This window comes from Mchenga conophoros, linkage group LG16 (genome assembly GCF_057382185.1).
Source record: "Mchenga conophoros isolate Kocher_MC1m ecotype Shallow Benthic linkage group LG16, M_conophoros_male_GT1.1, whole genome shotgun sequence".
Lineage (NCBI taxonomy): Eukaryota > Metazoa > Chordata > Actinopteri > Cichliformes > Cichlidae > Mchenga > Mchenga conophoros.
In genome coordinates, this window is record NC_140541.1 from 22,336,738 (window position 1) to 22,364,648 (window position 27,911).

Consider the following 27,911-nt stretch of genomic DNA (forward strand, 5'->3'; position numbering starts at 1 on the left):
AGTGCTAACTGACAGTTTTTGTTACTATTTAGACAGAAGTTGCTGTTTCCTCTTTTTTCGAGTCTGTTTGCCTAGCTAAGCTAGCTGTGTTCCATCTGTAGCGTCATATTTTTGCATATATACATGAGAGTAGTATCAGTGTCCTCATCAACTTTTAGCAAGAAAGCTAACTAGAGCAATGTTAAAATTAAGATTCACTTGCAGTAACTGTTTGCTAAGACTGTCTGTTCTTCCCTACACACTCTTTTCTTTCCAGATCATTCCAGTGGAGGATGGCATGAAAAGCGTTCTCCCAGACTCGCTTCACATCTTTAATGCCATCAGTGGCACACCAACCAGTGCCACCATCCAGGGCATTCCCAGCTCATCCTCTGTGGTTTGATGTCAGCCTGGGTGAAACTCAGAGCTGCCTAAGCCTGCCAACGCAGGCATGCCAGTGATGCCATATTATCACTCCAGAACTTAATCCTGCTTCTCAGCCTAGAGAGAAACTGATGGGAAAAACAGACAAGTCTCATTTTTCTATTTTCTGTCTGGCCACCGAAGACCAATATGAGCAAGGCACTGGACCTGTTTAACATGGATAAGGGAGCATGGTGGCTGTGTGATGGAGGTGGGGGGAAGACAAAGATGAGACTCTTTGCAGCAGAGATGACAGGACACGGACTTTGTTCCTCCTTTATGATGACGTGATGCTTGATAAGACATAACCTGTCTTGTCTTTACGTGTTTCTACCTGAAAAGACTGAGCAGTGTTTTCTTTAAAAACATTCCTGTTGGGATTTTTTTTAATATGCATGTCACTACATTACGCCTACACTCTCCCAACAGTCCATTTTTGTTTATTTTGATAATGTTTCACAATGTTTTTTATGGACAATATTTCACTTTTATAAGCGACTGTATTGATGTCTTGATTAATGGTATATGCTGCATACATCAGTGCTCCTCTCCCTGTACATGAAGGTATATTTCTAGAAAAATGCAATTTTGGAATAAGGGCCTGCTACGATGTAACATTAGCATTCAACCTTAAATCACTTTGATGTCTTAGAATGGGAGAGTTTTAAAGTATTTAAAACCATTGCATACAAAAAGGTATATTCAAAGTTGTGTATTAATGTGTATATAAAACAAGGAGTGTGTGCAATATTTGCAAAGTATCATGCTGTGTGCGGCTCATACACTGTAAAGATTACGTTCACCTTCTTGCCAAAGTGATGAGGTGTTGGGAAAGGACGCCTACTGTGCAAGTAATATGAAAATTTTATCATTTTATGTTCCAGAAATTGTCTTTTATTTGGGCAGAAATGTTTTGGTTTTTTTTTAACTTTATTTAACACAAGTCACTGTTCTGCTGTAAACAAAGACGTTCCCTAATGCTTTTAAATAAAATACACTCATTTCTCTGCATTTGCATCCATAGGTCCTTATTTGTTTTACTTCATTTTGTGGTATTCTCGCACTTGGCTCACTTGTGAAATAAGTGGGAAATAAACCTTATTATTCTCAGAGATCATTGCTGACTCCCTAGCTCCCATATCTCATGTTCCCACCCATCATAAAAATAATACAGTCGGCAGTGTGAAAAGCTGATCAAGGGTTAATAAAAAGCAATATCACAGGAAACATTCCCACTCCCACTAGTGAACAGAGAAAGATAAATGATCTGCTCCCTGCAGGAAGCTTAAAGGGATTTTATGCTATAGCAGAAAGCAGGTGATAGCTTCACATCATGGCAGGTAAGACTAAAAGAAATGCATTATTATGTACTCTTTCATTTTAATTCACAGAACACAAATATTCTGCTGCACAACATGAAAATGTGCAAAGAGGGAGAAGTTAACAGAAAGAAAACAAGTTCCATGTTCTTAACTTAAAAACTTACAGAATGAAGAGTTCTGGAGTTTAACAGGTGAATGCACCTGTCAGGACAAAGATCCCAAACATATTAGGATCTCAGATTTATTTATTAATGCAATTTGCACTACTGTCTTACACAGTTTCAGTCTTATTTTTACAGTTTTTCTTTTCTTTGTTTGTTTTTTCTATCACCGTTGTGTACCTATATTTACCAGGTGCCAGTAACACCTTTTTTGTTAACTGCACTGTTTTTTTTAATAGACTGTACTATTTTTTATTCTTTATCCTGCTACTGTAACACAACAATATTCTTTGTGGGACCAATAAATTATCTATCTACATATCTATCGCTCTCTTGTTTACTGCACACAATGAATCATTGACAGATAAATGCTTTTTTTATATAACACTGAGGAAGTTGGTAGGCCTGCATATTAGTCTTTTATTTCTGCTTTTTAATCATAATAAGAATTACATTCATTTTTGCATAGACAAAGAAGATCCCAAGAAACGAGGGAAAGGTAAAGGAAAGGTAAAGTACAGTTTTGGGTTTTTTATACAGCTACATAAGAACAAAGGAGACGTCAGCACTTTATACACCAACTCTGTATTATTGCTGCAATAAATACCAATAAAGCTATAAAGATATATTTTTATTAACTAAATGTTAGTACCTCTGTAAAAACCTCAGTTCAGCACTAAAGTTATTTATGCTTCTACGTTGCATATGCTGTACTTTGCTATTCATTCTTCTTCTATATTTATGTAATTAAGCGCTACATTTTGACAAGTTTGTCTTGTACTTTAAGCATTTCAGTGTTTATCAGCAATCATTGTGTTTTTTATTCTACTATATTGATTTTATCAGCAAATTTCTTCTTATTTATTTTGCAGCGATACATTCAAATCTATTAGTAAATTGTGCTAAGATATTCAAATTAAGCTACCTAGTAGTGCCTAGCAGTAACTACTGTTAACCAGTTGCAAACAGTTGGCTAGAATAATTATACTGATTCCACAAACTCTCTGGGTACTCCTCAACACCGTCGATTCAGCTTTATGCAGGTCCAAGTATTTTTTTTGTTTTAGTTTTAGTTTTGTACGCTTTTATTTTGGTGTGGTGTTCATCCTTTTACTTTTTCACCACCCACCAGAGCAAAGATGTGTGTGGCTACCCACTCAGTATCTTCTTCATTGTTGTGAATGAGTTCTGCGAAAGGTTCTCCTACTATGGAATGCGAGGTGAGAACATTTCATCCAGGAACCATGAATAATGTAGCCATGACAGTGAACACGGACACTTGAATTACTAAGTAGCCTACTTAACCCTCTGATTTTTGTGCTTAAACCAACCCTTTATTTGATTGTTTTGGAGGATGACACTATTGCGTGAACTACAACGGTCCTTATTAGCATAATTTAAGGCAACATCAAAACCTATGCCATAAATAATGTACATTTAATAATTAAATAAGAAGGCCTCTTTTCCCTGCCTGTCCACAGCTGTGTTGGTGTTGTACTTTAAGTACTTCTTGCAGTGGGATGAAGACTTGGCCACATCCATCTACCACACTTTTGTGGCTCTCTGCTACTTGACCCCTATCCTTGGGGCCATTGTGGCTGACTCCTGGCTGGGAAAGTTCAAGTGAGTCACAAGATCATGTTCCTCTTTAATGCATGAAGACATTTATCATCCTATTATTTCTTGTAGCCTTATTATTGTGGCAGAATCTAAATAAGTATAGCTACAGCGCTTACCCGATCATCCTCTTTTTGCACCAAGGTAACTTCAATTCTACTGAACTGATTAGAAACATATTCGCAGATACTGATAACTGTGTAATAATACGACAGACAAAGGGCATTTAACTGAATACTTTTACACATAATAGTACAAAATTTGTATTAGTCTTCTAATGAATAAAATGCTCATAATTTAATTCTGAATGTTCATTTGTAAAGACGAGTGGAGCCTTTACTTAAGGAACGTACACGTGTACTTTCTCACTGCTCTGTTTTTCAATCTTCCTCACTCAGGACTATCGTCTACTTGTCCATTGTCTATACAATTGGACAGGTTGCGATGGCTGTCAGTGCAGTTCATGACATTACCGACTCAAACAGAGATGGGACACCAGACAACATGACCTTCCATGTGTGGGTATCTTTTCTTCTGAAGTTTTAAATTACTGAGTCACAGTTTCCATCATATATTTCTACAATGCACCGCGCTCATTCATTTCTTCTTCCTCACATTCAGTGCGTTGTCCATGGTGGGTCTCTTCCTCATTGCTCTGGGCACTGGTGGCATTAAACCCTGTGTGGCTGCTTTTGGTGGAGACCAATTTAGTGAGCACCAGGTTAGACTGTTAACTTTCTCAAAATACTTTCTTTGGCTGAGTGTTCTTCTAATGTTTAACCTCTGGCATGTGGTTGAACATGTAATTTCAGCATCCATAGTTCAAGTATTTTATTGCATGTAATATATCCCCTTGTTCCCCCTGGTTTCTATGCAACTCTCCATTATCAAATTCTGTGATAATAAAAATGAGCTCAGATAAATTGCAAAGTCATCACTCACTTTCTCACGATGACAATTCTAAAACTGACGAACAGGTATACCTATTACTATGTTTCTTATTTCACCTGTTAGCATGCTAACATTTCTACATTCAAGCCAAACACAAATTAAAGATGTGGCTGATGGGAATTATGAGTATTATGTCAAATTTGAGGTGATGGTGGTTAACGATGGGTAGCAGTACTACATGTGTGGCTCCTGAAGAAGGGGTCTAGGAAATCTGTCTGTAAAGTCCAAGAAACCTTTGTCTCTGGGTTGTGAACATTACAGTTTAAAAATAAGAAAAAAATCTGAGGGAAAGACAAAAGCATGTCACATCTGTATAATGTGCTGTTCATCAAAATATGGAATAAATCTAAAATTAAACGTGAACTATTTTATGATACATGATGTGATATAAAAGCTAGAAATGATAGTAATTAGGAAGTGAATGTATTCAAGCTTTATAACTGGGACACACCGGATTGAACCACCAGTATAACACAGCCAAGTGTAGTGTGAGTAATGTAGAGATCTATATTCTTGGCTAAACAGGTGTTTGATGTTGTTAGAGGAGTGCAATCTTAAATTGGTGGTTAAGTTACTATAGTTACCAAATTGTTCATTTTCCTCAATCTTGTACCCATGTAACCTTTAGAGAACCATGCGTTTAACTAATAGTTGTTATTTAATATTTAAAAGCCTAGAATTACCACTTATATAGCTATACTAAGCTTATGCTGTAACCCATTTATATTATGAGTTTAATACAACTCGACCACCTTTTCAAAGACATACACCAACAAGGCAGCGGTTTACATAGATAATTATCACTTTAGTATTTGTACTGTTTGCAAAACACATTACTGACTTGTCTTTCTACGCAGGATAAGCAAAGGAGAACTTTCTTCTCTGTATTCTACCTCTGTATCAATGGTGGGAGTCTCCTGTCCACCATTATCACTCCAATCCTGAGAGGTAGGCATTTAAAGTAAAATATCAAGTTAAAGTGCCATGAACATGCAGGAATGACAACAATTACATTCTAATAATCATGCAGGAAAAAGTGCTTGTTTTTAGTTGAAGTTGTAGTTGAATGAAAGTTGTTTGCCTCTATCTGCAGGTCAGGAGTGCGGCATCTACAGTCAGCAGAAATGTTATTCCCTGGCTTTCGGTGTCCCCGCAGCATTAATGGTGGTTGCACTCGGTATGTCTAAATTATTAGGGCACTAATTCAAAACATGAAGCAAAAAGTAAAGGGTGGGTAAATAAACTGTATTCTGAAACGAATGATTTGCCCGTGATGTTCCCTTAACAGTGGTGTTTATTGTCGGGAGTGGTATGTACTACAAAGCTGAACCCGAGGGAAACATAATGCTGGATGTGTGTAAATGTATTGGGGTAAGTCGTTTATATAAGCCTTTTCTGCATTCATGTGATCAGCCATAAATGCTATTGTAACAACTCTAAAAATCAATGTTTCTAAAAACAGTATCACTCTTTGCTCTTCTCTCAGTTTGCCATTAATAACCGCTACAGGCACAGGAGCAATCAGTACCCCAGGAGACAGCACTGGATGGACTGGGCAGAGGAAAAATATGATGTAAGTTTCATTTTATATATTTCTCTAATGTCTTATAAGAATAATGTTGTTGTGTTTACATTCAGTCTGCCTGTTTTGTAGAAACTCCTGATTGCTCAAATCAAAATGGTGCTGAAAGTCCTCTTTTTATACATCCCACTGCCAATGTTCTGGACCCTATTTGACCAAAAGGTACAGTAAATTTTGTTTTTAATTTAAATGGACTTCATTTAAATCACTTGCTGCTAAGAGGAAATTAAAATTGTGGTCTAATTTAAAGGGATCCAGATGGACGCTGCAAGCTACCACAATGAATGGATACTTTGTAAGTTTGGTAACAAAAAATAAAAAATAAAATAAAAAATTGCAGCGAAAAGTAATCATAATAATTGACCAATACAGTGTGTTCATGTTATAATATTGTCCTTATGTCTGCAGGGGAAACTTGTTATACAGCCCGATCAAATGCAGGTAAGTTAAAGCAGCTTCATCGTATTGACTTAAAATGACATAATACATGTTATTTAAGAGGATACTAACGATGCAGTAATATTTTTTAAAAGATTTTCAACCCCATCTTGATCCTGACTCTGGTACCTATCATGGACAGCGTAATCTACCCCCTGATTAAGAAATGTGGCTTTAACTTTACGTAAGTGAGAAATACAATGAACTACGTTCAGTATCTGTGGTTTACATGTTTCATAACACCATAACATTAACTTCAAAGGGTTATTAAAAGACCTTTACTGTTACGGTTTTGATCTGCTATCAAAGTTCATCATTATAGATCAGGTCCATTTAATATTTTTCATCAAATGGTCGATGATGAAATTACAGTTAATTCCACGTCTGGAAGCTAGCAGGTGGTCGGTCCACGTTAGCATAGCGCTGCTACCCCATAACTTCTACACAGCCTGTGATTTTATAGATGTTACAAATACAAAAATGTCCGTAGTTTTATTCATGACTCACTGAATAATAACTGACCTTTCTGAAATGTCAGGTGTTCTGTCCAGAAAATCTTTTGGTCTATTAACAGTGGTCTAATGCTAAAATGCTTTTTAGGCTGTTTTGAGATGTGATTCAAACTCCTATGTTGAAAATGACTGTGTTAAGCTAGCTCGCTGTTAGCAGCAATTTCATTAATATTGAGCCTAAGGAGCTGTATGAATCATGTTGCTTTTCAACAAAAACGGAAGACAGGGAAAGGAAGAGCTTGCACACCTGTTTCTATTTCTACACAATCTAAATAAAACCCCAAATTTTCATGTTAATGTTGAATTTTCAGATATTAGATGACTTTAAAAGAAAACTATTCTTTTCACATAAATAAACGTTGTTTTTTTTAAATATATAAAATCACAAATTAGTAACAAAACTTCATGTTAATCCAACAGACCACTAAAAAGAATGACAGTGGGGATGTTTCTGGCTGCTATGGCTTTTGTCTGTGCTGCTTTGGTCCAAGTTGAAATTGATGTGAGTAGAAAAAGATATGTGTTGTAAAATAAGCAAAACTTTAACTCACTTCATTTTATTGACTCTTTGAGTTTTGGAAAAACAAACACTTATTCCTTGTTTTTCAGAAAACATTGCCAGTGTTTCCATCTGCCTCCCAGAGTCAGTTGAAATTACTTAACATGGGCAGCAGTGCAGTCACAGTCAATCTGCCGGGCAACGAGTCGCTGACTCTTAATGCAGCTCAGGTATGTCGTCTTATTCATAACACTATACGGTCTATTAACGAATTGAAAATGACATGAAAATATGTTTATGTACAAAATATTACCACTGTTTGACCTTCTTAAACACTTTCTCGGTTTTCCAGGCCAGTGACAAATACTTCACATTTGAAACAGAGCAAATCATTGTTTCAGTTGGCAGCCCTGGGATGACACAAGCCATCTTCTTGAAGAGGAAATCCAGACAAACTCTTCTTATTCCCTCAGTTATTAGTAATGAATGGCTTCTGGTGAGCGATAATGAATTCAAAGACACACAAGAGGACTTTTAATTGTTAAATTATTAAGTATGCAATGTTATATTTTCACAGACTCAGGACTTGACTTGCAAGCCAGGACAAGGTAACAATGAAATCCGGTAAGTGAAATTAAAATTGTTTTAACCTTTTATCAAGTCAGAAAATCATATTAGTTACAATCATAATCTTTATGTGCTAAATAAATCATTGAAAATGATAGGAACTGCATACACTGATGTAACTTTATTAATGCTGTTGCTCACTATGTAAATATTTCAGATTTGTAAATGGAATGAACATGCCTGTGAACGTGACCACTTCTGCAGTGGACTTGGGACTAATTGAGCCATTTTATTACTCCACTTATTCCACAATAAAGAATGGAGAGTAAGAATTATGTTTCTACTTTAACTAACTAACACAGCAATAATTTATGCAAACAGTACTACAGTTTCTTAGCAATATTTTCTTTTCTAATGATCAGGACCAAATTCTCCTTGTTGAGTGGGTCACAGTCATGCGAATACATTAAGGACTTTGGATTTGGAGGTTCATACACTTTCTTCATACCCAGCACTTTTGTCTTTGGACCAGATGTAAGTCTTCCAAATGATTTTAATATCATGAATTTTGATCATCCAAAGAAGAAAGAAAAGAAAAGAGAAAAGAGCACCAAATGAACAAACAGACAAATAATGGAAATATTGGTGTTATTGTGCTTTATCTTGGGGATTCTCACGTGTAAAAATTAAACATTTCCATCTATTTATTCTAGTGTCAGGACTCTATTACTGTGGTAGAGGACATAGAACCCAACTCAGTTCACATGGCCCTGCAGATCCCACAGTACTTCTTCATAACTGCTGGTGAAGTGATGTTTTCAGTTACTGGTCTGGAGTTCTCTTACTCACAGGTACATTTAAATGACAAGTCAATTAGTCTATGAAATAGTTTCTTTCTCCATGACTTTTGTCATTTTGGGTCCCTTTTTTGTGACTTTAGGCACCTAGTAACATGAAAGCGGTGCTGCAAGCCGGCTGGTTGTTTACAGTTGCTATTGGTAACTTCATAGTCCTGATTGTGGCTGAGATTGCAAAACTTCCCAACAAAGTAAGAAAAAAATGCAGCATATCAAATACATATCAAACATACAGAAGCCATGCATGTGCAAAAATGCTAACATTGTATTTGTCCCCCTGTCTCTCCCCTCTTCTTTTACAGTGGGCAGAGTACGTCCTTTTTGCGTCTCTCTTAGTTTTAGTGTGCATCATCTTTTCCACTATGGCGTATTTCTACACTTATATTGACCCTTCAGAAATTGAGGACCAGTTTAGTAAAAAGGTTGATGAAGATGAAGATGATAAAGACAAGCGTGAGAAGGCAGAGATCAAGATGGTCAGGAGAGACTCAGCTGAAAGCTACGATGACAGTTACAAACAATCCAATATGTGAACACTTTAAGATAAAAGCAGATCATTAAAAAAATGCATTATTAGTGAATAAGAGAAAGTGTACAGGGGAAAGTGTGTGTGTTGTGTGTGTCTGTGAAATATTTTATATTGTTATGGCAGAGGCATTCATATAAACAATAGTAATTAAAAAGAGAATAAGGTAAGAACAATTATATGTCATGGGATATAATTCCTTTTTTTTAATATACGTGTGTAAGCTGTGAGAAAAAATGATTAAATAATCATTATTCATAATCATTCATCCTTTCCATGTGTTTCTCATTCAGTCTTCAAGTCAAAAAGCACCAATATCACGCAGCAAAAACCTGTGTTATCAGTGGAAGTATTCTTGCCATTGCACTGGTGATTGAGACAGAAAATCTTATATTATTTTAGGAAGAGTATAATTTACTATTGCCTTTACTAATATGTTCAATATTTGAACAAAACATCATCTGCTGCTTGTTTAAATAATTACAGTGAAATGCCGGCAAGCTCACACATGTGAACATAAAATGTTCAAATATCAGAAAATGATCAACAAAATTATTACTAACTAAATGATAAAGTTTGCAATGTAATGTTTTTTTTATGTCTGTTTATTTTTGTTTTTCAGTTAATGCACTGTTGGTGAAATCATACTTTGGAGTGTAATTAGTTCAGATGTCAAATAACTGTGGTACCTAATCATAAACTTCTCATGCTTCTGTATTACTACTTGTTTTGTATAATATAAATTTTCCCTTACAGCTTCCATGTAAGTAAGTTATAACATTTTCAGGTAGCTAAGGTAGTAGGTAGATAGTTTTTTCCCCCTATTAAGTAGGTAAGACAGATCATTGGAATATAAAACACTGCATTTATAGTGGAGAGACACATGCCAGGTTTAGCACCCCAGTCCCATGAGCCATACTGCAAGTGAAAGAGTTTCATACCAGTATAAGACCAGCATGACGCCTTTGTTTGTTTGTTTGTTGACATTGATGTGTTGCAAATGACCAACAGTTTTATAGTGTAAAATTTCCTTTCTCTGGAAATTTCGTCACATACCTCTGTCGCAGCACACTGAAAGAAACCACTGTCTGGAGAAAAACAGTGAGAAAACATGAATTTAAAGAACTTAGAGAATTTAAATTATAAGTGGATTATGGAGAAAAATAGAAATTATTATCAACAAAATATCCCCAAACACAGGAAAGGAAAGCGTATAGAATAAGCTATCCTTATTAGATTAGTATTCAAATATTGTTACGGATATTCAAATGCATACATTAAGCAGTATTTTAATAGTGTAGCTACTATAAGGAAAGCTAATTAAACATTACCATTTATAACTAAATATCAAGTTTAGTAGCAGGAGCTATTAAATGCAAATTTAGGTAAGTGCAGTTTTTTCATGCATTTTGTGTAAAATGCTGGTATTTACCTTCATGCTGTAATAAAGCAGAAGAAGTAAAAGCAATTTTTCCCTCATTATTTACTTATTATAACATTATTCACGTATTATATACATTTAAGTTTGAGACTTAAATGTATATATTTATGCATAAAAATATACAGAATATAGATGTCATTTAAAAAAGAAAAGGAAAAAAAGCAGACTTTTATAAACATGTCTTTGACAATTTTAACGACTGACACTTATTTGTAAAGATTTTCACCCACTCAAATTAAAAAATAATTAAATATCAATTTAATAAATTGGACTGAATTGACACTTTTGTCAGTATGGATATGACGGGGGGCGGCAGCTCAGGTTGAGCAGGCTGGGGACGAAGAGAGGCCAGAGGAGGCTGCTAGGATAATAGGGTGAGATGGAGGCAGTTGACCCGCTGTGGCGACCTCTACAGGGAGCAGCTGAAAGAAGGAGAAGAAATAAGAAAAGGCGCTATTGTTTAAGCTCATAAATAGTGTAGGACAGCAGTTTTGGTTTCTGTAGTTTCTTGGGAACAGAATGAGCTTTTCCGTTTTGGCATGACTAAAATAAAATTACATCAAATATATCTTTGTTTTCCCCAGAAAAATGTCCATGCAGAAAAGTGAAAGGTACTAACTTGTGACGTTTTTTGGTGTACGAATGACGACATCTGCTGTGCCTCGCGCTGATTGGTCCTTCGCTAAACGAAAATGATATTAACCAAGATGGCGCCGGGCAAGAGAGAAAAGTGATGAGAGAATAGAACAACAAGCGACCAAACTCTATAACAGTTTGCATGTATTCGCTCTGCGCGATTATTTTATGCCACGCCTGTATTACTTTCACCCGGAAACTGTCAAACACGCGCGGAGAGGACGCTGCGACGCAGTTATTTTGCTAACTGTTTGTTAACCAGCTGCTAAAGTCGCTAGCCTACCTAACGTCTGCTAACGTTAACTGCGGAAGGCGAGTCAGGAGAAAGCAGGCAGGCGGTTCAAAGTAGGAGCCGACAAGTGAACCTGACTTTATTTTGGTTTGGAGACGTCTTTTAATAAGGTAGCACGTCTTTCATAGTTTGGAGCTCTGTCAGTTACGGCAGGGTGTTGTTAGGAAAGAAACGTTATACCTCTGATAAATAGAGGTGAAAAGACGAGGAAAGGCGTCATCTTTGCTGACTTGACGCCATGGCTCACTCTCCAATTCAGAGCGGACTGCCGGGGATTCAGGTAAATTGAAATTTTTTGTGTTGTGTTTTATTATCTGACATTCAGCTGCGAGCTAACTTGGTCACTTGGCATTTTCACTTCTTTTTTTTTTTTTTTCAAGTTTGCCAAATAACCGAAAGTAATGTGCATCCGAGTTACCGAGAATGTGCAACCTTTGCTTTCCAATAAATGCACCTGTCGTATTTGCCAAAGTCCAGCTAGATGAGTTTTGGAAAGAAAAAAAAAGAATGTCATTATCGAAAATGATTTTGTAATTCATCTGGCCGGTCAATTCATATAATGTTTATTGTAGTCGAGATCAGATCCAAGGTTAAAGATTGCATTTTGGACTGATTTCTGGAGTTTTAAAATGTAATTTATTTATCATATATACTGTTAAAATGAATGCTTATATTAAACATGAGTAAAGTTTCAAAGGGCTTAAATGTAGGGGGAAAAGGATGAACTGAGGGGCTACACCAAAGCACAGTTTAACATAAAGAACGATCAATGTGAACTGGAAATCCTGCAGAGCTCCAACAAGAGAATCCCAGAATAAAAACAAGCTGGAAAATTTAGTGGATTTGGAAAAGAGCAATAATAAGAGTAATAGGTCTGTTTAAAATAAGGAAAACCTGAGAAATTAATTCTCTTGGTATTTCTGAAGCTGAAGCTAGAGAATGTCTAGCCCTGTCCCAATAACTGAATATATAAAACCTTACAGCATTATGTATTAATATAGCTGTAAAAAAAAGTAGATCACTTGTTTACACCCATCAGCACTTAAGAATCTTACAATCTTCAGTGTAATATCAGAGGAGAATAATTGTGGATTCGTTATGTCCTGAAAATCAGTTCATTAATTCATTACTATTTCTATTTAATGTTAAACTTTTTTTGGAAATTAGTTGTGTTAATTTATAACTTTATCTATCAAATGCACCGACCACTTTATGGTTATCATGCCACGTCCTGCTTAAGTAAAGTAGGCCACATTACAGTGCATGTAAGAATGAAACTTGGCATGCATGATTGTCTGCAGGTAACTGATTGCACACAGTGAAACTCTATGAATTATTGGTTAATCATTTACATGTCCACAGACAACACAGGTTAAAAGGTAACATCAGATATGTGCCCATAGCTTTGCATGCAGTTGGGTGGCTGACATTGAGTCTTCGCCCCTGAGGGTGCGGCACTGTGGTGTGTGGATGACACTAGACTACACAGTTGTATAGAGCAGCTGGCAGAGCATTAAACACAAGGTTTTAGAGCGAGGTTCAGGCAGCTTTGGTTGTTGGAGTAAACCTGCTGACTGTGGATATGGCAAGTACATTCCCATGTGTCGTCTGTGGTCACAGTGCCTTTGTTGTTTTTCCACATTGTTTTTTCAGAGGTCAGCCTCAACGTTATGATTTTCACCTGGATGACTGATCACAGCAGTGTTATGATAGTATTTTGGTTGTTGTTTCTACTCTGCTTTGTTCTGCACTGCTTTGATTTATTTGTTTGTAAAGTTCCATTTCTATCAAATTCAGCAGCCTCACTCTTTGCCAGATTGCAGCTCTCAACTCATCTTCTAAAAAGGTTTGACCACTTTGCATTAGCACTTTTACAGGAAATTAGTATCTAGGAAACTCACAAGCAATATATTGTGTCAACTTAAGCCAAAGCTATGTGGTAAATTAAACATTAAAATCTTCCCAAAACAAATCAAAGCTGCTGTAAAATATGTATAAATATTTTATTATAGTTTAGCTTTGTAGCGTTAGAGGGAGGTTGTTGTTTGTTTGTTTTTTTTCAATATTCTGTGCCATCTTTGCTATGAAAAGTAAGTCACTCCAAGCTCTGCTCAGGCTGTTTGGGTTAATGATTGCCATATATGAAGGGAAATTGAACTGCCTGGCTTGAAGACCATTATTGCTTTCCTGGTTCTCCATGGGGAAATAAGCCATTTAGCTCAGTCAATAATTCAGGGTGTAGTCCTTCAATTTATGCTTAGCCTTTGTGGTGCAAGGGTCATTAAGCTTTTGTCAGGTCTGTGTTATGCTGTCTTTTGATGTAAGTGTAGCTCAAAGCCACAAATTTGACTTGATAAGTTTTAAATATTTAATATAGAGTGACTTTTATCAAGTGTAATGAGATTACCCAATTGACTTGATAAAGTTAATCTGCATTCATATGTCAAGGCCAGTTTGTAAATCTAATGTTTGTATTTTTGGTAACAAAGGATTTGATGATGACTGGATTCAATGTATAATGTGTCATCACAGTATGGTAATTAGAGAGTTGTGAAATGTCAGAGGAAATTCAAAGGCTTGTTGTGGTGACAGCTGATTTTAAAACAAAAAAATGGGTGACTTCATCTAACCTTACACTCCAACTGTGTTGCCTAAAAGTTGAGAAGTATACTTTTGATGGACTTGTAACTGGATGGAAAGTCTACTATTGACCAACTGTCAGCTACAAAGGAGTGGGGGAGGAGGGAACCTTTTTCATGTGGACAGGGTTTTAAAAGCTAAACCAATCTTCTAAATTGGTATCACAGCCAAACGAAGCATGTTGTTATTGATCAGAATTGACTTTCCTAAACCCCCAACTCTTATTATTTTTTTTCTAACATGGAAAGCTTGTCATATCACTTGTCAATGAGGTGATACGTGCTTAACAGTGTTGATGATGTCTACATTGGATCTGTGCTGGATTAAGGAGGCTGTGTTTAACCTCTAAGTTGACACAAGAAAACACGAAGAGGATGTCTCTGTTTCTACTATTTAAGTGGAAACAATTCCCTGAACCTTCTGACAGTGTACTGCTAAACAAGCAGACTACCTCTTTATTGCAGATCTGTTTCATTGTAAAGTGTGCTCACAAGTCACTTTATTAAGTGTACCTTGCCAGTACTAGTTTGGACCCTTGTTGCTTTCAGAAGTGCCTTATTACTTCAAGGCATAGATTCAAAAAGGCGCTGGAGACATTCTTCTGGGATTTTGCTCGATATTGACATGACAGCATCACAGTAGAGTAAATGAATTGCTATGTTCAAGAAACCAGTTTTAGATGATTTGAGCTTGGTGCCATGGTGAATTATCTTACTGGAAGCACCAATATGAAGATGGCTACATTGTGGTCTAGGGCTGCCACAAACGATTATTTTGATAGTCGACTAGTCACCGATTATTTTTGCGATTAGTCGACTAATCAGATTATGCATCCATTGGACATAAAACGTACAACTTATTGCACCAGCAGAGCATCTGCTCTTATATAACTATCATTAGCTTAGAGCTTTAAGTGTTTAAGGTATGTGCTAACTAAAAATAAAGACAAGATGATAGTTTATTAAATTTTAATGAAATTTGCGGATTGTTTCAGTGAAGTTTAATAAACTCAGCCGTCTGCTCCTTGCTATCTAAACTATAACAGGACACCGGAGTATATTCTCGAGCATCTCACACTTCTGATGATCAGATGTCTGCTTGACGTTTATTTAGCTGTGTAAAAACTATAACTTTAATCTCAGCCAAACCGATTTACTCAGGAACAAATAAAACACTGAAAAAAGCCAAACAATAACATTTTTAAGTTATCTAAGTGACTTATATATCATGTTTAACCTGAGTAGCGAAAGACGGCGGTGGGTTTGAAAACGATTTGCTGGGAGTCCGGTGTTCTCACGGGCTCTAGTGAGTCTTGAACCCCGGCTAGCTATCGAGCTAGTGGGTAACAGACGTCTCCGAAAACGTCAGGGCGCTTTTGAAAATATGTGGTGTCTTGATAAACTGAGCAGATATTTGAGGTTTACACAGCTACATTCTCGCCTGAAAATATGTTAAATGTTTATTTTGTGACCCAGAAAGAATAATAAGAGTAATATTAAAACTAACTAGCTGCCGCCATTGTTGGAAACTGAGCAGGGCTGCAATGGGCCGCGCTGTGAATTCTGGGACACTTCTTCTTCGGGGTTTAACGTCAGCTGGCATCCTTGTACATGCAGTGCTGCCGTCTTCTGTTTCAGTCCGTTATTACACTCTTAAATCCTACTACTTATTCCTGCGTCTTTTGGGATCTTACAAAGCTTCAAATGACGTGTCGACTATTAAATTAGTTGTCGCCGATTTTGATAGTTGACGTAATCGTGACTAGTCGACTAATCGTGGCAGCCCTACTGTGGTCATAAAGGGATGGACATTATTAGTTACACTAATGGATAGGCTATGATTTTTAAACAATGCTCAGTTGGTATTAAGGGCCCTGAAGTATGCTAAGACTATGGCCTCCACATTATATAACCACCACCAGCCTGAATCACTGATACAAGGCAGGCTGGAGCCATGCTTTCATGTTGTTTTTACACCACATTCTGACCCTAAAATCTGAACATCACAGCAGATGTTAAGACTCATCAGACCAGGCAACATTTTTCCAATTTTCTCTTGCCCAATTTTTGTGAGCATGTGAGAATTGTAGCCTCATCTTCCTGGTTTTAGCTGACAAGAGTGACACCTGGTCTGGTCTTCTGCTGTGAATCTGAGTGTTTGTCTCTGTGTTAGCCCTGGCAACCTGGCTAACACTAACAACCTGGACAGGTTGTACCCTGCCTCTTACCCAGTGACAGCTGGGATAGGCTCCAGCCCATCCGCGACCATGTATTGAATAAGAAGATGATGGATGGATATTTATTTGTTAAACTTAAGATTTTACATTTTCTGACAAGGTTTGATGTTACTTTAAATGTCCTCTTTTTTTCTCTCTCGACGTCTTTTTTCTCTGTCAATCAGAATTTCAGAGCTGATCCAGAGGAGCTTTTCACCAAGTTGGAGAGGATAGGCAAAGGCTCTTTCGGTGAAGTCTTTAAAGGCATCGACAATCGAACTCAGAAAGTTGTGGCCATTAAAATTATTGATCTGGAGGAAGCGGAGGATGAAATAGAAGATATTCAGCAGGAAATCACAGTTCTCAGCCAGTGTGACAGTCCTTTCATCACCAAGTATTTTGGATCCTATCTCAAGGTAAGCTTTAATCTCAGGAAGAATATTGTTGCGTGAACTTGTAAAAGCTGAAGCTTGACATAATGGATTTGTTTGTAGTGTGTTCTTGTAAGCAAGTGATGGCAATTTAGGTAAATAAATAATGCAAATAGACAATGGAGGAAGTATTGTCTGTGAAATGGTGCAGATTAGTATAGAATAACTCGACTTGGCCTGGGATTAGAGTAGTGTATGCCCTGTGGGCTGTTTACGGCAAAGTTTATAAGCCATATGTACATATGTAAAAGAGACATGATTATAATGTCAAACTGTTGAATTTCAGCTTTGGTGTTGGTGTTTTATTTGCAGATTAAAAAAAGAGAAGGAAAAAGTAAAAGCGTGGGTCTACTGTAGTAGCTGTATTTACAGCATCACTGAGACACTTTTTTGTAACTAGAATAGATTTTCACACTAAATGTGATAGAGTGGCTCTCAGAGCATTTACTGTGGTACTTAAGATGAGAAACGAGAGAAGTGGTCCATTAGCTCAAGTTATGTGACTGGCTGAAGGAGAGAATTGAGTCCAATGTGTTTCTAGTATGTAAATATGATGTGTATGTTGTGTCCATGGAGTTTCTAGACTGGTACTGCTATTTGTGTGAAAAAACCCCATATCATCTGCTTTCATCCATCATTGATCCCACATGCATCTCAGGGAACAGATAGCTTCTCATTTTAATCAGTCTAGTGGTCTGGAAGTCAGCAGCTGACGAACAGCAGCTCGTGCTTTATGCTGTACCATATAAACTAACGCCTTGGTATTCCCCCGGATAAGCTGGAGGAGGTGGCTGGGGAGAGGGCGGTCTGGGCCTCTTTGCTTAGGCTGCTGCCCCCGCGACCCGGCCCCGGATAAAGCGGATGAAGATGGATGGATGGATATAAACTAAGAAATCTGCCCACCTATTGTTGTTGTTTTAGGGACGTCTGCCTTTTTGAGTCGGATAAGTCGCACATAGGTTTAGGAGGGAGAAACGAGGATAATGTGTGTTTGTGTGCCTTGTTATAGATCAACTTGAAGTTAGTTGTTGTTGTCTGGTCAGCATTTTAACATCTGCTTATTATAGTGGGCAGGAGAAGCAGAAGTGGTTCTGACACTCAGCTGTTGCAACTTGCATCAAAAATGGTACTCTAATCGTTTTATAACCAGTGTTAATTAGACCTCCTCAGTATATTATTAAATTTTGGTGTCCACTACATGAACTTTTATAAAACCACTTAGGAATAAGAAATGCACTAATCCAATGTTAGGATTGAATATTAGTGCGAACCTGGCTTGAAAAACTGGATTGCATATCACATGCTACACATCATCAGTGGTTTGTTTGCTAGCAGAAGATTTGAAGACTGACAGCAGTTTAAAGTGTTTCAGTCTAGCTCCACCAGCAGCCTTCATCTCTAAGTTTAGAAATGTTTTTAATTTAACTGCAGTCAGGTGCATCGACGGAACTGAAAAACTAACAGCGATGCTTTTTCTCTCTCACTCGCACATATCGTGAAACAAAAATCAAATGTCTGGCACCGCAAGAGGTGAAGCGCTTATTCCTAGAAGTGGATCGTGCAGCATAAGCTTTTACTTTATGTGTGATGTGAGGAGCTGTAAAAGGAAGTAGTTAGTCAGAGGAAAGGAAACTAGTGACTTTAATGACTGAGTGCAAATAAAATAGGTAAAACATGAATTTATGTTAATATATATTTTCATTTTTTTATTTTGTCACTTTGGTCCAATGTCATTTATTATTTTGCTTCTAAATACCAGTCCTGTAAAATTTATACTCTTGAAGGTGTTTATTTCCTTTACTTTAGAAAGTTAGGAAGACAGTGTTGCCCTCCACATAAAGACTAATTCCCTGACTCTTTCTCACTGAGAGAAATACAGATTATTTATTTAACACTGGTATCAGATTGGTCTGATACCAGATCGAGTCTCTGTATAGGATCAGAAGTGGAAAAAGTTGGATTGTTGCATCTGTATTAGAAATAACACAAGAACTGGTAATAAACCAAGGTGTTCCTTACAGTACTGATCTGATGATGGGTGTGGTTGTAAAGCTAAAAACCCCCCACAAAAAACAATGAGCTTCTGACACTGAAGTTTGTGTATGGCAAAGTAAAATCAAAAGAAATGAGAAGAAGTCAGAAAAATGACCATCCTCTGAATGCAAATAAAAGAAAGTCCAGATATTGGTGTGTGGCTGCGTTGGTGGGTGTTGGTTTCCATCTGTGAGGCAGCAGCACCAACTGAGAAAACATCTGCTGATGTATAATATTATGCAGATTGCATGCACTTGTAAGTGTAAGCAAGATGAAATGACATTCGCAGGGTCCTGTAGTTATAATTTGACTTTTCACTGTACAGCTGATGTACCGTCACAGGTTGTTATGAGATAGAAAACGTATTTGTTTCTTTCCATGTTCAAAATCCAGCCATTATGAGAGTTGTCACAATAACAGCCAGTGAGTTGTGTATCATAAAATTTCAAATCATAAAATTTGAAAGTTTGTGTCATAATTAGGGTGTAATTTTAATTATCTTGGTCTATCTATATAGTGGTTCAATAAACCAAAACTAGGTTTTCTTGAATCTCAATAACACAGTTCCAATTATTACATTTAATTCTGTGTGATGTTGTTTCCTAGAAGTCTTGAACAATATGAAGCGCAAAGGCACACCAAATTTATTTTTAAAACCCCCCAAAACAAAACAAACAGTGAGAGTACTAATATCAGAATGAGCTGAAAGGTCTCTCACTTATAAAAAAAAACAAACAAACAATCAAAAAACTAAAGTTGATTGATCTTCCACTATTTGTACCTCTGAAGATGTGGCATATAGTGTACAGTAGTGGAACAGTTATTAAAATGGTTATTTATCATTCACTTATTTAACATGATTTTTTTTCCCACCACAAAACACCCCATGACATAACTAGTACCCACAACTATTCCCGTTATTAGAAACCTGAATGAGTACTGTTTTCTGTCTCTACCATAACTTTAAACACTGTCCAATGGATTTGTCTATTTTTCAGGGTACAAAATTATGGATTATTATGGAATATTTGGGTGGAGGATCAGCCCTTGATTTGGTAAGTTGTTATGAATTGCGATCTGAAGATAATCTAGACTTAAAGTGTTTGTTTGTATGTAAGGCCATTATGACAGTTGTCACAATAACAGCCAGAGTCAAGAGTTTATCCATTCTCCTAGATGGAGCCGGGTCTACTCGATGAAACACAGATCGCCACCATCCTAAGGGAAATCCTGAAAGGTCTTGAGTATCTGCACTCTGAAAAGAAAATACATAGAGATATCAAAGGTCAGTCTGGTACATACATCGCCTTTGTTTTAAAAAATATATTTAGAGAGCAAGCCCTTTATCATCTTGCTAATATTGAAGTGAGACTTTAATCTTTTTGTGTCATTCTTTGCTAGGAAATTACTTACAAAAGCTTGCATTTCACAACTTCCAGCATCTGTTATGTCTTTTTTTTTTTGTCTAAGTGTTGAGCCATAATTATATTTACACACAAGCCATATCACTAATATCTGTCCACGTCTTACACTTAGTTGAAATCCTGTTCAGCCCTGTAATATTCAACTTCTACACCATCATAGATAATATTTGTCTTACAGTAGTGATGGGTGATGGAGGAGGCCATTTCATTTAACATTTCTACAGGTGTAAGTTAATGTGGCTGAAAATAGTGTCAGAATTTTTTTTCTCTAGAGTGTTTTTTTTAGTTCCTGTGGTAACTAAAAGGTATGGTTCTACCAATAGGTCTTTGACATTATGTGATGCATCTCACTAGCTTTTTATTTTTCTCACTGCTGTTTCAGCTGCCAACGTGTTGCTGTCAGAACAGGGTGACGTGAAGCTTGCAGACTTTGGAGTAGCGGGCCAGTTGACAGATACACAGATAAAAAGAAACACATTTGTTGGAACTCCCTTCTGGATGGCACCTGAAGTCATAAAGCAATCGGCCTATGATTCAAAGGTTAGCATTATCTTATATTGTGTGTTATCACGGTCACATTTAAACTTAAAAACAGCTGTCCCAGCAAAATCTTTGTCATAACTTTGTGTTCTTTTTAAAAAAAAAAATTCGAGATCAATATTTTGCTTTAAAACAAGTTTGTACAATTAGTCATGAATGTATACTGTTTCATATAAAATTGTTCCCAATTTGTTTTTCATGTTAGTGCTTTGTTGACCTTTGTTTTTTTTTTTTGTCAGCATTGCTTAAGATGAGTATTCTTGACTAAAAATGACCCATATTATTTTATTTATTTTTTTTATGACCACAACATGAGTCAGTGTGGCTTGTCTACTCAGCTGCTATGTCACAGTCTTGTTTTTGCACAGTTTCCTCAAATACACCCTTGTTACTTAAGTCAGTCAATGTGAGTGTCATGTCATAGAGCTTGCTGTCAAAATGTTTGTGTTCTGCTATTTTAAAAACCAGGCATTTGGTTGCAAATGTTTTCCTTTTTTTAGGCAGACATCTGGTCATTAGGGATAACAGCAATAGAACTGGCTAAAGGAGAGCCTCCCCACTCTGAGCTTCATCCGATGAAAGTTTTATTCCTCATCCCAAAGAACAATCCGCCAACACTGGAAGGAAACTACAGTAAACCACTTAAAGAATTTGTTGAAGCCTGTTTAAATAAGGAGGCTAGCTTTGTAAGTGTTAAGAAAAAAAAAGTTCATTTTTTGAGTTTAAGTTGTATTTTTAAGCTTGAAAATGAAAAGAAGAAGAGGAAATCCACTCTATTAATTGCTCATTTTTTTTTTTTTTATGTTTTCTCTATAGAGGCCAACTGCCAAAGAGTTGTTAAAACATAGGTATATTGTAAGGCATGCCAAAAAGACGACCTACCTGACGGAGCTGATTGACAGATACAAGAGATGGAAGTCAGAACAGTCTCGGGATGAATCTGGCTCCGAATCTGATGAGTAAGTTATCTAAACCAACCTTATTCAGTTCAGTGTTGGGGTGCAGGTGTAAAGTCTATCAACTGTAGTCCACTGATGTTCCTAAAACCCTGCTTGATTGTAGGGAACAAGATGGCCAGGCATCTGGAGGTGATGATGCTAGTAATGATAAATGGATTTTCAACACCATCAAGGAAAAGGATCTGGAAAACGATTTGAAAAATGACCTGAAAAATGACCTGACAAATGACCCTAAAAAGGACCTGAAAAAGGACTTGAAAAAGGTCCAGAATGGAGCAGCACGGCCTGCTGAGTTGGAAAGGAATCGGGTAAGGAATGGGCTCTTTCAAAAGGCCTTATTCAAGGTTCCTATTTGGTTTTTCAAATTAAAGTATTTTGTTTTTTCCAGGTGGAGGAGAATCCAAAGAGGCCTTTGTCACAAAGCTTATCAACAATCTTTTCTCCAGTTTTTTCAGAGGTACAAGCATCGCTTTCTTGTCCCATATTAAAATATTCATCATTGATGAATACATAAGTAATTGGTACTCAACTGGTCACACCAACTTAAGGTGTACCCAGCAGGATTTTACTAACAATGGAAGTATATGTTTATGTTGAAGGGCCTCAGTGTGGAGTCCTCAGCCTATAGCAGCATTCAGGATGTCATAGGAAGGACTATATACTGTAAATACTGTAAACAGTGCAAATTAGTCTTAGTTGAACAGACACTTACAGAGCAGAGGAAGAAGCAGGTGAGAGAAACTTAAGTGCCCAGTCACACAGGCCTGGTGACCATCTGGCATCACAAGTCATTAAAGAAAGATATGCATTTCCCACCCAGGTGGAGAGTAGTTGCTGGAGGTAGCACACATGCACTAGTGTGAAAAGAAGTTTATGGTGTGTACCTAAAACCTTCTTGTGGTTGCTTTGGTCGCTAGCAGATTGTCCTGGCTATAAAATAGCCTTGAAAGTAAGCCAAACAGAGGTTCCCAGGTGGTTGCCAACTGGTCTCTAGGCCTGTGTGATTATGGCCACACACACAGCAGAAAGGTGACACCAGACAATGTGAGGCATGTTCTGTCATTTCAGCCTCATTAAATCCTGTAACGTAACACCCTCCTGCAGGATTATGTACACATATTGCTGTGTTTATTTTTACCTCTAACCAGAACAACAGTGAGTTAAAAAAACAACAACTAACTAACCATTTCCCCCTTGAATGTAATGTTTTAAGTAGTAAAGCAGTAAATTTCCTGCCTGTGCTGCTCCCTTTGCATTCATTCTAGCTTGCTGAACCACCGCTGTTCTCTCTGTCAGTTTTTTTTTAGAGTCAGCAGAGTTTACAAACGGCAACTGATCCTACACAGTGTACCTTTAAGTTTATGTTCCATTTTATGTTAGAGGCTGCAGTTTTCTTTAGAATTAGGCAGTTCACATTATGTCATCTAAAAGCTGTCACTTTCACAGTTGAAACAGAAAGGCGAGACAAGTAATGGCAAGCCAGAAGCTGCAGAGGAGCTGCGAAAGGCCATTGTTCAGGCAGAAGAAAAATACCCAGGAATCTGTGACTCCCTGGTGGCTGAACTAGTGCAGAGACTTCAGAGGCAAGTGAAGTTCACACCAGTAACTTTTAACTTTTTCCTCCATTTAGTAGGTTGTGAATTTGCATAATTACTTCCTGAATGGATTTCATATTAAAGCAGACTGTGTGGCAGGATGTAAGCCTAAGGGGGCAGCTTAATTGTAAACCAACTGGTTTCCAATGACAAAGGGAAAAGCTTTAATTCAATTTGGCTGGAAAATATGCACTTTTTTGAATACACTTATTGGTATAGTCACTTGCACTGATGCATCAAAAGCACTATTTTGTACAAAGTTTTCCATGAGACAGCAGTTTCTGTTGGGATCATGGAGTCATCTGATCATATTGATGTACAGTAAACAATGTTGACAGCACTTTAAAAGGATTTCACTCATTTCTAAATACTACTGAGAGTCTATAGCTATGCTAGTTCCTCTATGAGGATGTCTGCACTTTAACAGATTGGTAAAGTGTTTACAATGGTCACTGTCTAGATTTAAGATTTTAGCTTAAACAAGATTTCATTTAACTGTGATATGTCTGAGACTGACTGGAGTATGATTGACTTACAGCCAGAAACGTACAAAAAACCAGTCTACTGAGGTAGAATAATACAGAGAAAACCCCATCAATTAGATGACCCCTGCCTAACGCAAGCACTTTAGCGAAAGTGGGAAGTCCTTTTTAACAGGAAGAGACCTCCAACAGAACCAGGCTCAGGAAGGGGCAAGAAATTCCAATAACCTCAATTCTATTTTTCATGTAGCATCAGACTTTCCATGCTTCAGTGAGCATGGTACAAGCACATGTTAAGTGTGAGGATGTATTACTGAAGCCCAGAAAATCAGAGCTGAGGAGTCTTAAATGGTGACTTTTCAGAGAGGAAACCCAAGCCTCTCAATCTTGTTATGCAGGAATAATAGCAAGTATATGTGTTTAATCCATCTGCAATTTGTTTTTGTGTAATGTTTTGTCTCAACTTAACCCAAGGCTGGTAAATATTGACCTTTATTTATTTCTTTTCAGGTTTTCTGTGCCACATGCAGCCCCCACTCACTGAGATGAGCCAAGTCCAGTTGTGCTCCACTTTTCCACCCTGGTGGCAGCAGTCAGATCTTTTCCTCTGACCTCCACAGCCAGAATGAAGTCTCCCAGGAAGGTCTCCATCACTTATTTGCCTGAAGCAAATCCTGGCCTACTTAATGTCTGTTTATATGCTAGCACAGCATCAGAGGTTCCTATTCAAGACAGTCAGTGGCCACTCAGTTAGCTGCCACCTGCTGTAAGATTCCCCTTCTCGATACCTCCTTCTCAATTGTTTTATTTTAAGAGCACATTAGCTGTCTTTCTGGAAGGACTTTAAGTTTTGATTTTGGTGTGTTTGTGGCTTTTTCCCACATAGGTTTACAGTCGGCATCCTTATGGAGAAAATAACTTGCTTAATTAATTGTGTGCATGTGGCTGTGTGAAAGATCCTGTGAAATGTTCAGTGAAGCGTGACGAGTGGGTTTGAAGCATTCTATTGAAAACTCAGGTATCCCGCTTTTAGTGGATTGGGTCTACTGGGAGATGGAAAGAGCTCTGCAGGGTGGTTGTACAGACTTGTAAATAGGCTGATTTCTACAGTTTCTTGAGAGGTTAATGGTGCATTTGGAACCACTGTGTACAAATGGCCAAATGCAAAGTGTAGATAATGGCTGTGAGGTGAATATTTTTGAGAGACTTAAGAGGCCACAAGTGAGATTGCCTTGCCTTTGTACTTTATTCTTTTGTATATCTGTCTTTGATTTCTCTCTGTTTAGTTGGAAACTTTTTAAGTACTCATCCAGTGAATGAAAGTGGCTGCCCTCTATCATGGTTTACTATTGATTTGTTTGTGTATATTTCTTGATTCTCTTTGATTTCACACTCTTTAGTGTGGCTGTAATAATGTTGGAGAATGTCTGAAAAAGAGAGAAATGGCTGGTTTATTGAAGCCCCAGCAGTTTTAAACACTGGATGCTCCGTTTCCAGCCCCAATTCCATAAAGCTTCGAGTTGTGTTGGTTTGTTGGACTCTGCCTCATCCCGCTTTTTTTGTTGTTTTTTTGTTTGTTTCTGTGTTTGTTTGTTTGTTTGTTTGTTTGTTTTTTCAGCATTTGATTGATAAACTGAGGTTTCGTCCATTCATTCCATTAACAGGGCAGTGCCATCGTCTGAGTTTAAATCAGCAGACTCTCTTAGTCTTCCTAGGAGCTGCAGCGGTACTATCCTCAGTGTACCTACAGCTTTAATTGCACTTCAAGTATAAATGCCTTTGACTATAAAAAAAAGTAGCCATAAAACAGTAGCATGAGACTTACGGTATTTTGCAGGTATTCACTCTACCATCCGGGACGAACAGAAGTCCGCCACAAGTCTCACAGCTTGGACTTTGGAGTTGGTCATGCAGTGTAATAATTGCCTGGCTGTATCATTTTGATTTTTAACTTTGTGATAAGTGTGCTAGTTTTCTAGACTCCTTACAGCATAGATGACACTGCTCTCAGATGTATATATTAACATAAAGCCAAGCAGTGTTCAGAGACCAGTGGCACTGCTGCTACGTTTGACTCTAGCTTAAAAGGAATGTGCATGGTAGTATAAAGCCTAATGGTTGGCCTGAGTAGTATGTGTTGTAGCATACTCCTACAGGACTGAAGGAATGTTGAGCCCTAAACAGAGTCAGATCAGCCTTATAGTATTTGTGATGAATGGGATGAATAGTATCAGCTTTAAAGTGTTGGATCTGTTGCTTTTGTTGTGACTTGTCCTCTGTTTCTAAATTCAGTGATGTTTTATTGATGAATGACAAAAAGATCAAAATCATTTCTTTTTTTCATAAAAGAAGGTGCACATGAGCAAAATTACCCTGTATGTAGGTTGTCTTAAACCTTTTTTTAATATATAATCTTTGGGGTTTAAGAATCATTTTTTGCCGATATAATGTTTACAATACACACGAGAAGTTAAAGGAATAGGTTGACATTCTGGGAAATACTTATTTTATTTGTAGTGGAGAAAGGAGAAGAATAAAATCAGTTAATGTGTCCTTTTTATTAGGTATACAGTGCAGTCTGACCTTAAAATCTACTTTTGTAATACTGCACTGCAATGTTATTTTGACAATATTTTTGCAACTCATCAGTTTTCATCAGTTAGACCGCATCTGTTTACAAATGTTATTAGAGAAGAAGAGAATAAAATTCAGTCCAGGATACATTACCTTTTTAATTTCACCGAAAAAGTGAAAATGTAATTGGAGGAATGTACCTTTATTGCACGACACACAGTTTCCATTGTACTTCTATAACATAAGCCTCCTATTAAAGGTAATCTGCCGATCTTAGATTTTACATCACAATTGTGAGCATCATAAAGAGACGGCATTTGTATTCGACTGATTTATACTGCAGATGGGTTCCTAATAAAGTGGTCACTGAGTGCTTAAGTTAACAGGAACACAAAGTATTTCCTGTATGTCAACCTTGTTCTTTTAAACAAACCATTTCATAGTTCCTTTCTGCTTCCTGTTGTACTTCTGGTGGGAAATGGACTAAAATGAGGGCAGTTGAAATGCTGATCAGATGAATAAGTAGAAGCTGGTTAACCGAGCGACTGCACGTAATGAGTCTGCTCTTCATTCAAACAAATGTGCCATTTATGCCCCAATCTGCACCTTTAACGTGATCTAGTGTGGCTCTTCTCTTTTTGTGTTGCGCTGTTGCTTTTTAAAGATGTTACTCAGTGTTATGGAGTTTTCTTCTTCTTCTTTTGTGTGTTGTTTGGCAATAAAGCAGTGTGATCGGCAGGAGTCATCTCTCAGCACAAGTAGGCATATATGCTTAAACTATTTTTATAACCCCAAAGAGCAGTATTATGTAATAGAAGGAGTAAAGCTGGATTCTGTGATGTGTTCGAATTTCAGTTAACACTGGATAGCAATCATTTAAAATGTACATTTCAGTTTGAATGATTTTTTTTTTTTTGACAAGTTTCCAGTCCAGTATGTGTTGTTGCTCATTCAGGACAGTGCTGTTGGATTTCTTGGAATTAGTCAAATGTTTAATAAATAAATAAAAATTAAGTGGAAAGTTGAATAGGTTTGCTTTTTACATTTTCCTGACTCAGACTGTAGTGCCTCTTGGAAATATCACCCTTCTTGCTGCTTGCGGTTATGTGATCGAATTTCCTTTTTAAGTTTTGTATAATAACCCACACATTTCAAAGTCCACATATTCAAAATCAAGAGATGAAATGTATGGCTACTGCATAAAGGTTTTCAGT

The 27,911-nt window shown here is 37.2% G+C and overlaps 3 protein-coding genes across 13 annotated transcripts in view; all 3 read left to right on the forward strand.

Moving 5' to 3' along the window:
* The window catches only part of LOC146556758 (dedicator of cytokinesis protein 9), an 80,012-nt gene extending 77,806 nt beyond the window's left edge, over positions 1–2,206 (forward strand). For all 10 annotated transcript variants that reach the window (XM_085250664.1, XM_085250673.1, XM_085250672.1 and 7 more), the window contains one exon: positions 257–2,206. In XM_085250664.1, coding sequence (XP_085106790.1) covers positions 257–382 — 126 coding nt within the window. In that variant the 3' untranslated portion in view covers positions 383–2,206. The remainder of the gene's footprint in view (positions 1–256) is intronic.
* slc15a1a (solute carrier family 15 member 1a) lies at positions 1,631–9,700 on the forward strand. Its single transcript, XM_085250677.1, has 23 exons — positions 1,631–1,742; positions 2,355–2,395; positions 3,018–3,105; positions 3,367–3,508; positions 3,901–4,020; positions 4,124–4,223; positions 5,311–5,401; positions 5,547–5,630; positions 5,742–5,824; positions 5,940–6,026; positions 6,108–6,197; positions 6,286–6,330; positions 6,444–6,476; positions 6,569–6,657; positions 7,406–7,487; positions 7,595–7,714; positions 7,837–7,980; positions 8,062–8,108; positions 8,269–8,376; positions 8,474–8,585; positions 8,765–8,902; positions 8,992–9,099; positions 9,211–9,700. Exons 1-23 carry the CDS (start codon positions 1,736–1,738, stop codon positions 9,439–9,441), a joined length of 2,190 nt encoding a protein of 729 aa, XP_085106803.1. The 5' UTR covers positions 1,631–1,735; the 3' UTR covers positions 9,442–9,700.
* Positions 9,701–11,930: 2,230 nt separating this feature from the next.
* On the forward strand, positions 11,931–27,724 carry stk24a (serine/threonine kinase 24a (STE20 homolog, yeast)). Of its 2 annotated transcripts, none has more exons than XM_085249175.1 (11): positions 11,931–12,083; positions 16,844–17,074; positions 20,122–20,178; positions 20,300–20,408; positions 20,930–21,087; positions 21,588–21,773; positions 21,904–22,046; positions 22,150–22,354; positions 22,435–22,503; positions 23,493–23,629; positions 24,634–27,724. In XM_085249175.1, exons 1-11 carry the CDS (start codon positions 12,042–12,044, stop codon positions 24,665–24,667), a joined length of 1,371 nt encoding a protein of 456 aa, XP_085105301.1. In that variant the 5' UTR covers positions 11,931–12,041; the 3' UTR covers positions 24,668–27,724. The 2 variants fall into 2 exon arrangements, with proteins under 2 accessions (XP_085105301.1, XP_085105303.1); XM_085249177.1 differs by lacking the exon at positions 11,931–12,083 and adding an exon at positions 13,223–13,388.
* The last annotated feature ends 187 nt before the right edge of the window (positions 27,725–27,911 follow it).